The sequence below is a fragment of the Triturus cristatus genome, chromosome 4_2 (assembly GCF_964204655.1).
Source record: "Triturus cristatus chromosome 4_2, aTriCri1.1, whole genome shotgun sequence".
Lineage (NCBI taxonomy): Eukaryota > Metazoa > Chordata > Amphibia > Caudata > Salamandridae > Triturus > Triturus cristatus.
This window is the reverse complement of record NC_140586.1, coordinates 198,346,177-198,361,424: the sequence shown is the minus strand read 5'-3', so window position 1 is coordinate 198,361,424 and position 15,248 is coordinate 198,346,177. Positions and strand designations below refer to the sequence as shown.

The 15,248-nt window shown below is 45.2% G+C and overlaps 1 protein-coding gene across 2 annotated transcripts in view; it reads left to right on the top strand.

Annotated features, from left to right (window-relative positions):
* Positions 1-15,248, top strand: part of IFT56 (intraflagellar transport 56) — a 291,296-nt gene that overhangs the window by 116,103 nt on the left and 159,945 nt on the right. For both annotated transcript variants that reach the window (XM_085601180.1, XM_085601182.1), the window contains exon 8: positions 11,941-12,015. In XM_085601180.1, coding sequence (XP_085457306.1) covers positions 11,941-12,015 — 75 coding nt within the window. The remainder of the gene's footprint in view (positions 1-11,940; positions 12,016-15,248) is intronic.

The window sequence follows — 15,248 nt, the reverse complement described above, 5'->3', positions numbered from 1 at the left end:
CGTCCAAGAAACAACCTCGACGGGTAGTCTGGACGGAGGCTTGTCAGCAGGCCTTCGTAAAGCTGAAACAAGCCATGTGCGAGGCCCGGTCTTAAGGGCCCCAGACTTTTCCAAGGAGTTCATTGTCCAGACAGATGCATCAGAACATGGCATTGGGGCAGTGTTATCGCAACTCAATGAAGAGGGTCTGGATCAACCCGTGGTCTTCCTATCCCGGAGACTACTTCCCAGGGAACAGAAGTGGAGTGCAATAGAGCGTGAAGCCTTTGCAGTGGTATGGGCTCTGAAGAAGTTGCGGCCATACCTGTTTGGCTCGCACTTCCTAGTTCAGACCGACCACAGACCCCTTCGTTGGCTGATGCAGATGAAGGGGGAGAATCCCAAGTTGTTGAGGTGGTCTATCTCCCTACAGGGAATGGACTTTCAGGTGGAACATCGGCCTGGAGTGGACCACGCCAATGCATACGGTCTCTCAAGGTATTTCCGCCTTAGTGATGAGAACTCCCAAGGGGTTGGGTAGCTCTCCCCACTTTCAGCTGGGGGGGACGCGTGTTAGACCTGTCAGCCCTTTGGGTGGTCCCTCCTCATCATTATTTATTTTGTCCCACTTTTGCCTCAAACCCTGTTAGTATTTTTTCCTTTTTGGGAACCACCAGACTTTTTAGTATTGATGCAGATTCAGGGAGCCATTTTATCTACCCCTGGAACTTCTGTCTGAGGGCCTGGAGCACAAAATGGTGGACACCTGTGACATCATCAGAACCCACTGGAACCTACTAGAACCTTCTGCAACATTCTGGAACCCTGTGACAGTTGGAGGCGGTTTGGAATGTTGGGAAGCTAAGCCAGAGTTGACAGTTGGAGCTGGCAGTTGGCACCTGACTGGTGAAGAGAGAGGAGCACAGAACTGAAGGAGGAAGGAGTGAGGCAGCAGGGGTGGAAACTTGTGCCTGGAGTGGGGTCCATAAACCCACCCTTGATACTAGTCCCTACTGACTGAGCCCAGCCTGGAGCCCTGTGTGGGAGAAAGCAAGAAAAACCATCTTAAGGACCTGGACAGCAGGAACAGGCCTTAGAAGTAAAGAAAAGCAAGAATCTGACCTGTTTATTGGTTTCCCTGGAGTCCGACGTCGAGAAGCCTGAGACCTGGAGCCCGAGGTGGAGAAGCGGCGCTGACTGGAAAGCAGACGTCGTACCCGGAGCCGCCAGAGGTCGAGAGAGGGCGCTGACGGAGGTCGTGGAGAGTACCAGAGGTCGAGGAGGAAGACACCTGAGGTCAAGTGATCGGCGTCGACGGGGGAGTGAAGTCCGCCCTCCGGAGTCGCCGGAGACCGAGGTGAAGCGTGCCGGAGGTCGGGAGTGGAGATCGCACTCCGGAGTCGCCGGAACCTGAAGAGAATCGTGCCGGAGGTCGGGAGTGGAGGTCGCACTCCGGAGTCGCCGGAACCTGAGGAAAGGAGCACCGGAGGTCGGGAGTGGAGATCGCGCTCCGGAGCCGTCGGAAGTCGACATCGAGCCAAGACTGCCCGACGTCATCGAACCGGAGGTCGACATCGAGCCGAGGCCGCCGACATCGAACCGGAGCCGTCGGAAGTCGACATCGAGCCAAGACTGCCCGACGTCATCGAACCGGAGGTCGACATCGAGCCGAGGCCGCCGACATCGAATCGGAGCCGCCTATCGACGTCGTCAAGAACTGACATTGCGCCGAGGCCGCCGACATCGAACCGGAGCCGCCTCACGGCGTCGACACGACTCCAGCGGCGTCGGAGCTTCATAAAAAGGGCAGTAAGTGGAATAGAGGGCGCCTAAGGCCCTGTGGAGCCCTGAGAGACTAACCTAGGGTGCTGGAACCAGCTTGATTGTGCCAGGGGTGAGCTGAGACTAATACAGAGGGGTTGTGTAGTGTGGGAGAGCCAGATCTCTAGACTCCCCCTTTATCTACCTCAGTTTAGGCCTCAGCCTTGTCCAAGCCAGGGAGTATACCCCTCAGGCCATCCAAATCTTTACAAGCTGGGATTGGGTCAAATCATCCCATAGTACCTCAGGAATGTGAACTGATTTACAAGTGTCACTGTTGGCTTTTATTATTTATTGAGAGCACTGTATTTATTGTATTTATCCTATTTATTGCCTCACAGTATTTATTGTTTCACAATATTTATTGTCGTACAGTATTTATTGCCTCATAATATTTAATTTCCTGTAATGTAATGCACTTATATTTATGCCTTGATTATTTATGATCTACCTTATTTATTGAATCGTTAAGACAGTATTTATTTGACATACCATTCCACAGAAAAAGCCTTGTGTACTGGGATTGTCTTATTATTTATTTAATCAGCAACTAAGAGAAAAGAAGATAAAGAGATATATTTTCAGTATAATTTTTAAGGTGTAGTGTCGTTTTTGGAACGGATGCACGCATGGTTATTGTGTGGGTATGACGTATGCTTAGCACGGTGCCTGACCCCTGACCATTCGAGCCAAGCTACCACTGTGTATGTCCGGGAAAATCCCGTTACCACCACCCTTTCCGGTGTGGGAGTGGGGTTTTTCTAACAGTAAGGCAACAGTTTTAACTTAAATTGTGTGGCACACTTGTAATAACTGTCTGGATAAGTGCTTTCTACAGGTTGTACAAATATCTCTGCTGAAGGGATTTAAACACCCACACCTGTGATCTTAAGTTACACACAGTTATGAAAGTAGGTGAATAATTTCACTGATCTATTTCATGCTTTTGAGATAATGTATTTAAAGACAGGACAAAGCTTCAAAAGGAGGGACTTGCTGATTTCTTTTCTGTACTGGTTTGCTCTGTTGTTCACAGTATTTGTTAATGGTTTGTTTTACAGTTTTTGTTGTCCTGTTTGTGAGGTGTACACGTATATATTGCGAGTCATTAGCAGTGGAATACAGCACAGCAGCGGAAATGGGGATCTTTTTGTTTACAGCTGATTACTGTGTGCCGGTGCTGCACAATACTTTCCCTACCCTGATAGCCACAATCTCATTCTCTTCTCCACTCAACCTTGTCTGGGAAAGTAAGTGGGTGTTGTTCAATAACTAGGTTCTGGTTACCTGAGGACAGACTTTGACATCATTACAGCTACTTAACAACAGGTCCGCTGTGACATAGCCATGAACTTGGTATCAGTTTGGTATATCAATTGATTAACCTAATATCAGACTGTGGCATTACTACAGAAACATTGGCATTAAACTGTAACATTCCTACTGGAACCTGCCATCTGACCTGGACATCACAACCCCAATTTAATGTCCGCATGCAACACTGCTTCAGAAAGATTGTGTCTGAATGATATTGGTCTAGGAACCTTCCCTCAGACTTTAACCGCTATTCACCCTTTACCCTCAATAAACCCCCTCCACAGTCTTCAACGCCAGATAAAGTAAAATTCAGAGCTCTCTCCTTGTAAGACTATCAGGGAAGGGTTGTAAAATATTTTATTTTCAACTCACAGCTCCATAGTTTTCAGAAAAAAAAGAAAACCAATATTAAAACTCAATAGTAGCAGAACTAAGAGCTAAACAAGAGTAGAATACATAAGGGAAGGAAATAAATCTACATGTAGTCTAGTATGCTTCTAAATGAGACAAAAGTTTAATAATTTAGGTAGAACAGCAGTTTTCCACAGTTCCTGGAAGTAAAACATTGTGCGAAATTGAATTTGCAGATGGAGATGTTGTAGCCCCTGTTAGAGCACTTAGATTCCTATGTAGGAAGCCACAATTCTATTTAGCGTGGAGATTAACTCCATAGTATGGAGGTGAGGTATGGCTGAGCTCCCACATTGCTCTATAGTCTAGCATCTAGAAGTGAACGCAGGTTTTTGTTTAGAAACCAGAGTTCACCACAGTGAGGCTTCCGACAGAGAAAATACATTACCCATGTAAACAGAAACACCAAAACTATATTAAAGCCAATAAATAAACATAATAAAGTTGCCAAACATAGTTAAATAGAACACAAATTAATGAATAAATGACACCACAATATTTCAAATCTGTTATTGGGATTAGGAGATATAAAAAAAAAAATCAACTGTGACTTCTTTGATTGTAAAGCAGTCTCTGAAATTTTAATCACACCAAGAAACTGGCTTTGATTTCAAAAACCACCACCAGGGTAAAAGCTTAGCTTTTGGTTTTGGCAATGAAACTAAGCCATGCTCCCCCAGGCCATGCTTTTACCATAGAACTTTTCCAATTTTGTTTTACAAAAGCAATGATCCTGGTGGATAGTGGATTTCCCGATCTTTAGATTGTTTCTTCAAACACTAGCCTATTGTTCTGTACCTGCTTCTCCTGGTACTCCAAATGTCCAGGGAAAGGCACCTTGGACAACAACCAACGAGTTCAAGTGGGAAAATGGCTTTCAATAACTTTCTGCAGGTCCACAGACAAAAATCCAGTCACCACTAGTTTTTATGGTTTTCTTCCAGGTGGATCAATTTTCTTCTGTTTCTTGATCCTTCCACACTTCTGCATAAATAGTTGAAGAAATGCCACAGCAGGCAGTCTGGAACAGCCTGGACCTTCTTAGTTGTGTTGTCCATCAAGAGACTAGCTTCCCCGGTAACTGGAGCAGGTTTCTAGTTCCAGAGATTCAAGGGAATTGGGAGAAATCCTTTCATTCCTTCACAAGGCACATCAGCATTCATCCAGCAGGGTTTTCTTCTAGCTTCTGTTCCAGTCAGCTTTCTGATGGAAAGGGTTGTAAAACAGTTCTTAAATATTGAAGTTCACTCTAATTTGCAGATCTCCTTGAGCGATTCCACCTAAAGTTCCTGCACATTCTCCATCTTTTTCTATAATGTGATGCCACTGCTAAGCACTTTGTGGCAGATGTGTCCAAAGCTATGTATGCTATAAAAATCCAAAAAGGCAACTTTGAGAGGTACTGGAATTCCTCTCCCTTTCTGTCTTAACGCCTTCCCAAAGTCATGCCACTCCCGTCCTAAAAGACCAAAGAAAGATCCTGGTCCTCTTATGCAGATCTGCTTAGTGAGCATTCTGCAATAATGTTAGCAAATTTCTAGATTTAGCTAGCGCAGAAAACATTGATTACTAAGAGTTAATGTTGTATGAATGTGGTGTTAGGTTTTATATATTTTGGGACTGCATTATAAAATGTTACTTGTTAAGCTGTATATAAATATTATTTAATACATTTCTATATTGAACAATATTAATGAAATGCATAATGATATTGTATTGAAGGCAAAAAATGTATGAAGACAAACAGCTGCTCCCCCCCTTTGATTAAAAGCTCTGCTTGGCTTCCTTCTGAAAGGGCAAGTTTTATTAGTCCCAGTTTGCCAGGCCGATGCAATAGGAAAGGTTTTGATCACTGAATGCTTTGAGGCAGGGGAAGGTTGTTGGAGGGGGTGGGCAAGGGGGTCAGCATCTCCCTTGCAAATGAAGGTAATGTTCCTGGTGCCAGTTACCTATGAGCCTCAGGGGATGTTGAGGCTAACCGTATAAGCTGCCTATTTAAAAGACAAAGATAAAAACTTATAGAAGTCACCTATTCAGCATATGAATAGATGTTGATTGACAGAGTTTACAATCAACCAAGGTAGCTTTATTCACTTTTGAGAATACAAACCATAAAAGCAAGCAAATACAATAAAACTACAAGCATTAAAATCCAAAATATATACAGATAAAATAATTATATAAAACATCAGCTTATCTTTATACCGTTCTAAGAATGCGAGAGTGAGTATACAGTACATCATAACAATTACATTATATATATATGTATATGTCGCCAGTAGGTACTTATAGATAGGACGTAGTTTCCATAGGAAAAGCATTTTTTGACTTGGCTACAACTTTGGCGTTGTTTGACCAATCTGCATGAAACTTTGCCAAAAAGTGTCATAGTGGGTACTATTGATTAGGAACATTTGGGGGAGATCCGTGCAGTGGGGACCGAGAATTTGGGTCAAAAAATGAGCTTGCGTTTGTAATGTTAATTCCCATAGAAACATTTAGCCACCTCTACAGCCCGAACCACTGAACGGATTTACACCAAATTTGGCAGGGAGGTAGATATCGGTTTAAGCAAGTGCCTTTTGCTTATTTAGTGTAAATCCGTTTAGTAGTTTTTTGATAAATTTAAGGTTGAAATGATAGTGATACCTCTGTTCGCGGATATTTCGCAAAGTTTTTGTGTTGAATCGTGAATGCACGTGCCAACGGGAATGCTCGGATTGGCTGGACGCAACCTGAACAGAAAGTTGCGGCCGCCATTTTAACTCAGTGTCTCTTGGTTGGGGGATGAAGTTCCCTTCGCTGCTGGGGGTCCTTAAGGGCCAACTAGCCTACCTGTTACCTCCAGTAAGCACCACTCAGTGGGATTGCTGAGAGGTGGTCGCAGGCCACGCCCTCTTTCTCAACCACTTTGCAAACACGCCTCCGAGCGCGCTCTTGGTTGAAGGATGAAGTCCCTTTGCCCCTTGAGGGTCCTTGGGAAGCCTAGTAGCCCTCCTCTTAACTCTAGTAAGCCCCACACAGCTGTATTGCTGAGAGGTGGTCAGAGGCCACGCCCCCTTTCTCCACCACTCTGCAAACGCGCCTCCTGGTGCACTACTGCTTGGGGGATGAAGTCCACTTTGTCGTGAGGCCCTCTGGACGCAAAGGGACCTCATCGCCCCACCTGCAGTGTGCTGACATGTGCATTTGCAGAGTGGTGGAAAAGGGGTGTGGCCTCCGACCACCTCTCATTAATCCCACTGTGTGGGGCTTACTGGAGGTAACAGGTGGGCTAGATGGCCCCTAAGGACCTCCACCAGCAAAGGGGACTACATCCCCAACCAAGAGCGCGGCAGGAAGCACTTATTTTTTTTCTTAAATGTATTTTCAAGGGAGGGGGGCCGAGCAGCACTCCTCCCGGGCCATTTTTGGCCACGGGGCATGGCCAGATGGTCGGGAACCGCGGGGGGAGCCTGAAGGCCCCAGCAGTCGCGGCCGTCTTCCACCTCCTGCGGGAGCCGGCATGGCTTTTTACCCCCAGGGAGCTGCTGACATGCAGTTCCCTGGGGGGTAAAAAGAAAAGTGTGCTCGCTTTGAACAAGCAAGAGCAAAGTGCTCTCACTTGTTCAAAGCGAGCACACTGTTTGCTATGGGATGGCGGGAGCAGTGCTCCTGCTATCCCATAGCAAACTGCAATGTCCTGGGGGTGGGCACCCCGGGACATTGCTGGAGCAGGCCCTGGTGGGTGGTGGTCCACAGGGCCATTCACTGCTCCAGGTGGGGTGCCGCGTGGCCCCCTTCCCATTTAGAAAGTAGCCCTGGGGAGGTGGTGTTCCCCGGGGCTGTGGGGGGGGGGACAGGAGCCCCCCATACACATTATTTTGAACATAGCCCATTCGAGGTGGCGGTCCCCGGGGCTGCAGGGGGGCCATGTGCCGCCACATTTAACATACATAGCCCTGGGGAGGTGGCAGTCACCAGGGCTCCGTGGGGAGCTGGAGCCCCCACACACATCTTTTGAATTCACCCCGGGAAGGTGGTTGTCCCCAGGGCTGCGTGGGGGGCAGAACCCCCCCTCCCACACCTTTTTTGTATTACAGCCCCGGGAAAGTGGCGCTCCCTGGGGCTGTAGAGGGGCCTCGTAGCCCCCCTATTAATTGGATAAGCCCTGGGGAGGTGGCAGTCCCTGGGGCTGCAGAGGTCCACAAGGGCCCCTGCATCTATTTTAATCATAGCCACGGGACCTGGTCTACCCAGTAGCTTAAAGAAAACAAAGCGCAGGAGCCCGCTCTTCGTTTTTATGTCTCGGCTGCGAAGGCTGCGCTTGCGCAGTCTCGCTCCGAGATTTAATGTTTTCAGAAGAGGGGCTTGAACCCGCCCCTCTTCTTCCTCTTCTCCATTGGCTGGCCTCTTAAATGCTGGTCAGCCATTGGAGAAGAGCTTTGTCTCTCCAAAGAAGCCCTGTCTTTTTCGGATTCGGGCGTGTTTTTTACTTTCTTTCTCTCCTCTGGAATGTAATCATTCCAGCCAATGGCAAGAGGTGAGAAAGAAAAACACGCCCCCGAATCCGAAAAACGCCGCTGCGTTTCTCCGAGGCATTTCTGCTTGACCTCGGAGAAAGGCGGTGGTGTCTCCGTATGTTCTTGCTACACCACTAACTGGATTGCTGGAGTGAACCCCCGTGACATTTTCTGCACAAGCATTGTATTCAATACAAGTATTCTAGGTCACCCCAGGACACTGCCCCTTGGTGTTTACGCCTTTTTTGCGCCCGTTTATATTTTCCCACTCGGTGGGAAATGCTGTTCATCTTATGCTGCCTGAAAAGGAGCGTAAAAATGGAAAAAGCTTAGTTAGAGTAGAACAATCACTGAGAGAATAATGTTCACAAACTGTAGTGGTGAAAATCATTGTTTTAAAAATAAATATTGATGCGGGAGGAGCTACGTAAGTGCACGCTACAAGGGATTAATTCTTGGACCCCGCGGAGTGTTGTTTTTCCAGTGGACCAGGGCATCAGATGTTCAGAGCTCTCGTGTGTACGTTTAACCCCCAAAACGTGCGCGTTAATGTTTTCAAAAGTTGTGCTCCCATAATCTGTCTCTCCAGCATCACTGTCATGCGAGGCTGTGTGGATTCACACTCAAGGGGTACAGACGCCTCGGGTACTTCTGCTGGGGTCTTCCTGATGTGGTACAGAACCACACATGCTCATCTGAAACCTTCCGCGGAAAGTCACGACCGCATTGCAGCTGTCACAGGCAGGCGCGGTGCCGCGACAAACAAGTATGTACCTGAGTAATGACAGGGTGTAGGCCTTGTCTCCGCACTGGTGCCAGACGGCACGGCCTCCAATTACAACACACCGCCACCAATTGCCGCACACTAACTCCTCTTAATCAGACTGTACGGCCACCAATCACAGCACACTAACCCCTCTTAATCAGATTGTACGGCCACCAATCACAACACACTAACTCCTCTTAATCAGACTGCAAGGCAACCAATTACCAGACACAAACTCCTCTTTATCAGACTGTACGACCATCAATTACAGCACACCAACTCCTCTTAATCAGACTGTACGACCACCAATCACATCACACCAACTCTCAATGGTCTCCCAGAGGCGTTGTGTTCTCGGCGGTGTAATTCACGATGGTAACAGCAGCAGTAGTGGTGGTTCTAATAGTAATAACAGCAGTACTTGTGGTTGGCTTAGTAGACGTAATAACCCCAGGAGGGCAATAGGTCGAATCACTAGAACAAGTGGCAGTAGTACTAGTAATGAAAAGTAGAACTGCGAGTAGTAGTAACTCTATTAGTAGTAGTATTATTGGTAGGAGTAGAACAACTATTACTCGTAGCAGTAGTACTAGTTGCAATGACAGTAGTCCTACTAGTAATAGCAGTGGTAGCCTTTCTACAATTAAAAGTAGCAGTACTGCTATTAAAAGTAGTAATACCACTAGTAATTGTAGCACCAACTTTAATAATAGCAGTACTTATGATAGCCTTAGTAGGAGTAGAAAAACCAGGAGGGGCAATAAGTTGAATCACTAGACCCAGTGGCAGTAGTACTAGTAATGGCAGTAGAACTGCAAGGAGTGGTGACACTATAGGCAGTAGTACTACAATAGTAATAGTAACAATAGAACTGATAGCAGAGGTAGTACTACATTTTTAGTTCAAGGGAGTGTCCATACTAATTTGAGAGTGATTAAGCTATTGACATTGTAAATAACAATGCCGTTTCTTTAACCCCTTGAGTGCCCATGACGAGATGGTCTCGTCATGGGCCGCGGTTGCGCTGTGCCCATGACGAGACTATCTCGTCATGAACCCCGCCCGCTAAATCAACGCCCGGCACAGGGCGGGGAAAGGGCGGGGCACACAAGGGGTTAAATGTTTTAAAAACAAAAATATAAACAAAAATAATGTCATGAGCAATGCCAATAGCTCTTACGTTAACAATGCCGAGACTGTTGCATTGTAAATGCTTGTTTATTTGTTATTTTCGGCCAGAGTCATGGATCCAACGTGAATCCTGCTGAAAATTTTAAATAAATGCTTTTTTTTGGCCCTGAGAAGGCCTAGGGGTCGGGGTGTTTCTACCCTGTCCCCTTTTCTTGGTTTTTAACTTTTTTTACCTTTTTTCTTGTTACTCGGTTCAACCAAGTAACAAGATGGCTGCCAACTGCCAATCAGATCACAGGCTCGCGATCGGGAGGGATCACGGATCCTGCGCGGCCATCTTTGTATATTTGAGAAATGTTTACATTTCTCAGGAACTACAGAACGTATTTACACCATTTAACAAAAAGAGTGCACTCTGGACCAAGAGCGATCTTACTCCGAAATTTGGTGTAATTCCGTTAAGCAGTTTGTGCTGTAGTTCTATCAACAGAGAAAAAGCGTTTTGGGACTCCCCATTTTTCTCGTCCCCCGCTTTACGTATCACCTCGAAACATTCGACACAGCAGCTGAAGTCAGTGGGCCATTAGTTTTGAAAATTTCACGAAGATTTGTCAAACGGTGCCAAAGATACAAGGTCCTAACTGAAACTACTTACTGGTGACCGCCAGTAGGATATATATTTATATAGCCATTTTACATTGTCGGGCCTAGCCAGGTGTAAGTTGAAGCTTTTATCCTTTTTCCCAGATTTTGCTTCATAAGTGAGTGGCAAAAGTGTTGCTTCAGACTTGTAATTCGAATTAGATTTTTGCGCATCTGCCACAATTTGTGCACATTCTGCAGAAACACTTATACAAATGTTAAATAAACCATTTAAATATCAAATATGGTTTGCACGTTTTAGGGAAATGCACATGGTGTTAGAGCAGTGGTCTTCAAACTTCTTAATGCCACGCCCCCACTGTAAAAAAGAAAAAATCATCGGGCCCCCGCAATTTTTTCACAATTATTCTGCTAAATTGGCAATGTTTAAGTATGTCTAAATATATTTAACCATTGCAGTTCAGTCCTGTTACCCCTTTTACACATACTCCCAGTCAGAATATAATAAATGACAAAAGATGTTAGTGATCTCCCGTTACAAAGTGACTTACTGCCACTCATGTTTCTATAGCGTAAAACAAAGCATGATGCTTCTCTTGGCTAGAGCCTGGCGCACCCCCCCCCCCCCCCCCCCGAGATCACTTAAGGCCCCCCCAGGGGGGCCAGCCCATAAGTTTTAAGATCTGTGTTAGAGCCTGTAGCATGGAAACCATCTTCTAGGAGTATTGAAGCTTGAGGAGAGGCCACTACTGACTGGTCTAAATTAATTTTTATTCATGCTATCAAGGAGGGCATTAAGTGTACATCAAGTAATGATCAGGCTGACTGCTTGTGCTGAACAGAGGCTATTTGGAGATCTAAATAGTTAGGTCAATACCAAACCGAATGGCTGCAGAGAGGTACCAAAAGAACATGATCATTAGAAATTCAATTTCAGAATAAAAACTGAAGACTTTTTTGTGTTCAAATAATTTTATTTTGAAGTCGAAAATAGGTTTACAATCAGACATACAGGTGATACAGGCAAAATGTATGCAATACAAAATGCACATGAGAATATGATGGAGTACATAGAGCTGTTGGTACGACAGAGAATCAGAAAAATCAGGCAAATGGGCAATGATACAGCAAAGGGATGTGTCCACAGTATGACTAAGCAATGTAAAATCTTGAGAGCACGGGGAAACATTATTTTATGCTTTTTGCTATCTACTATTGCTGTAAGAACTTTATGCACAGATGGTCCTCTCCATAGTAAGTACTAGCCCTCTGAGCTTGCCATTTATCCCCTTTCTGGGCAGTTTGAGACGTGGGTGGAGGAAGCAGGGTCCCAGACTTGATGTTGTAAAACTCTGCAATCCTTTGATATCTCTTACAGATCTCTGCCCTCATTTATCTTAACTTTTTTAGGCAGAGCTGAAGAGTTTGATGGACAACTCCTCGTCTTCCTTCGAGTTTGCTAAGGAGCTGATCCGGCACAACTTGGTAAGCTGTGGAGAAGTAGTCTGATTGCCACCAAATGAGCCATTGCATTATCGCTGGAACAATTTATTAGGTCTGTTAGTTTAATGGCTATGTGTTCCGTCTCTTTAATGGGATTTTCCTGTTTTCTTTTATGACTCATGGCTGTGGTTTTGATCAGTGTTTAATATGGAGTGAAGAGTCAAATGATCCACTATGGCATTAATATAGTGATGATATGCTAAAGGGGCTGTATCGGTCTTAGTGCTGGAATCGTAGGTGGGTTCTGCTGGTACAGATTGAGATGTCACTGAAAAGCTAAACCTGGGTTCCAGTCCTCAAAGCAACTGAGGTCTGTTTTGAAATGAGATCTTTAAATTTGCACTGCCTTGTATTTTTGTGGCATATTGAACATACCTGATGCCTGTGACAGTTTACAGGAACAGTTTCACTGCTACCTATATATATATATATATATATATATATATATATATATATATATATATATATATATATATATATATATATATATATATATATATATATATATATATATATATATATATATATATATATATATATATATATAAAATATATTTTACAGTTTCTCTGCTACCTTATTTTTTTAAAATATTTACAGAGTTTTATATAGCGCTAACTAGACACGAATCGGGTATCAGAGCGCTTTACATAGCACCAGTTGCATTACATGAGGACACATTGATTTATTTTTATTAGGCACGGGGAGATTAAGTGATTTGCCCAGAATCACAGGATGTTCAGCGTCATTGCCGAGACTCAAACCCAGTTCCCCAGATTCGAGGTTGACCGCCCTAGCGGTTAGGCCAACTCCTCTCCCCAACAGCCTGTGATTTTGCAAGTACAGGCAATTAAAGTTAAGAAAGCCCACATCAAAATAATATCTCCTTTGAGAGGTTGATGCCAAGATAGATAGTTAGCCTACATCAGGGCTTCCTGAATGCTCTGAAGCCTCGAATGAAACAGAGGAGTAGAGAGTACTTTTTCGGGCCAGTTAGATTGAAGGGTGATTCAACAGCAGTTGTGTTTGCAGTCTAAATTATTGAAGCAAGCCAACTTTGGCATGCTTGGCAGTTCACTCATGTCTTAGCTTACGGCATTGGTTCGTAAGCTTTTGACTTGTATGGATCCCCACTTAGTCATCACTGGAATCTGGGGACCCCTACTTAATCAATATTGGAATCTGGGAACACCCACTGAGTCTTTTTGGAGTCCAGGGACCTGGACCAAAGCAATTTCAATGGTTTGAACCCCAAAACAATACACAAAATTACGGAAGCAAGCATTTATCAAACAAATACACAAATTATGAAATGTTTTATTTAATTTGTAGACAAATATAAAAAATCGAAATTGTAACTTTAATGGGAAGGTTGGAGCTTTTTTTAAATTCAATTGAGGCCACCCATCATCCATACCATATTCTGTTTGATGCGCTTCGACTGCTCCCACGAATTAAGCTGAGAATAGCAACTTAATTTTCTACTGCCAATTTCAAATCTCCATACATTTGTAGAATGTTTTAAAATGTTCAATCTTACATTTTTTTCTTTATTTATACATTTATTTATACCCACTATATTAATCTGTTAATTGTTATTTTATTTTCTAAGCATTCAGAGACCCACTAAGTAGGCATTGCGGACCCCAGGATCCCTGGGACACCAGTTAAAAACCGGTGGCCTAGGGTGAGGGTGAGTTGCCAGAAGAAATCAGAAGACATAGAGTGCACAGGAGACATATGTTTGATGTGTTGTAGGAAAGTAGAATCTGCTTCTATGGTTACCTCCACTTTTTGCTTGATGTGATGCTGTTTTTGACTAGTCTGACTTGGATCCTACTAATCAGGACCCCAGTCTATCTGCTTTCTCCCTAAATTGTGTTAGTACCTAGCTACAATTCTAGATTGGATACTGGGGTACCCTTATCAGACACTAGTATATGGTACTACGCTACCCAGGGCATAGGTACCCCAGAGGTCTCCCATGGGCTGAAACATGCATTATGCCACCCATGGGAAACCATGCAAAAGGGAACTACAGGCCTGCGATTGCAGCCTGGTTACGTTGGTGCTTGCACCCCTTACTTAAGATATAGGTTTCCTATATCTAAGAGTCACTGCACCTAAAACCTATAAGTCACCCCTATAGCAGGCCTTTGCAATCCTGAAGGCAGGGTGCTTGGCTCTAAGTGAGAGGGTGCCCCTGCATGAGCAGGACACCCCTGCAGCCTATAGAGTCTATACTCCCGGGTTGTCAGTGAAGCAGCCATATATATAGAGGGGCACTGCAATTATGTGATGATCATCTCAAAAACGGCTGCAACGAATCCTATCATGTTTGGTATCAAACATGTTGGAATCATACCCCCATACCGTAAACGGTGTGGGAGATATGATTTCAAGCACTGGAAGAGCCCTCCAATAGGCTCTGAGTGTTCCCGGTGCTGACCGTCTAGACCCGGACAGCACAAAATGGTTGCTGCCGACCTGAGACACATTTCTGCCCTCCTGCTGGTCAGCCAAGCTTGAGCAGAGGAAGGTGGAACAATAGGCATCCTGTCACAGAGAGGTGTGTACACCTCCCAGACACGATTTAGTATATTGGGATCGGGTGGGTGCGCTTGCCAGCTCCGGAAAGTCTGCATGAGGGGCACATGTGGTATCCCTATACATAGTCCAGTTCAAACCAGTTCTGGGAGCGGTTGGCTCCTACTCTAGGGTGAATCTGAACAAAGGACATGGCAGTAACCTCAAACACCCCCCCTCCCCTTCCCCCCCCATCCAGACCCTCACCTGGGAGGGTCCACTGAATCTTCCCAACCCTTTCCCTAGGGTACTTAAGGGCTTACCTGGGTGTAGGTCCCTAGATTCATCGTGGGAAAAGATTCAGATCAGACACCACTTCTACTACTACCGTCTGGGCACTCTGGACTTCGTTTGGGCCTGACTTCATCTCCCTTCCAGTCTGCTGCATCGTCTGTGCATCATACAGGAACCTTCCAAGGCCTGTGAAGCATCAAAGACACTTGAAGAAATCTCGATTGGAGTGAAGGAGCCACTCCCCTGCATTCGCAGGCACTGCAACTAAGTCGACCGGTCTGCAGATCCTGAGCTCCTCTGGACTCCGTGGGCTCTGCAACACATGTGGTGGTTTTCCACAGCTTCTGAGGCCTGCCCTCTCACCAAGTTTGAGGCCAGTATCCCTCGTGAGGGTTGC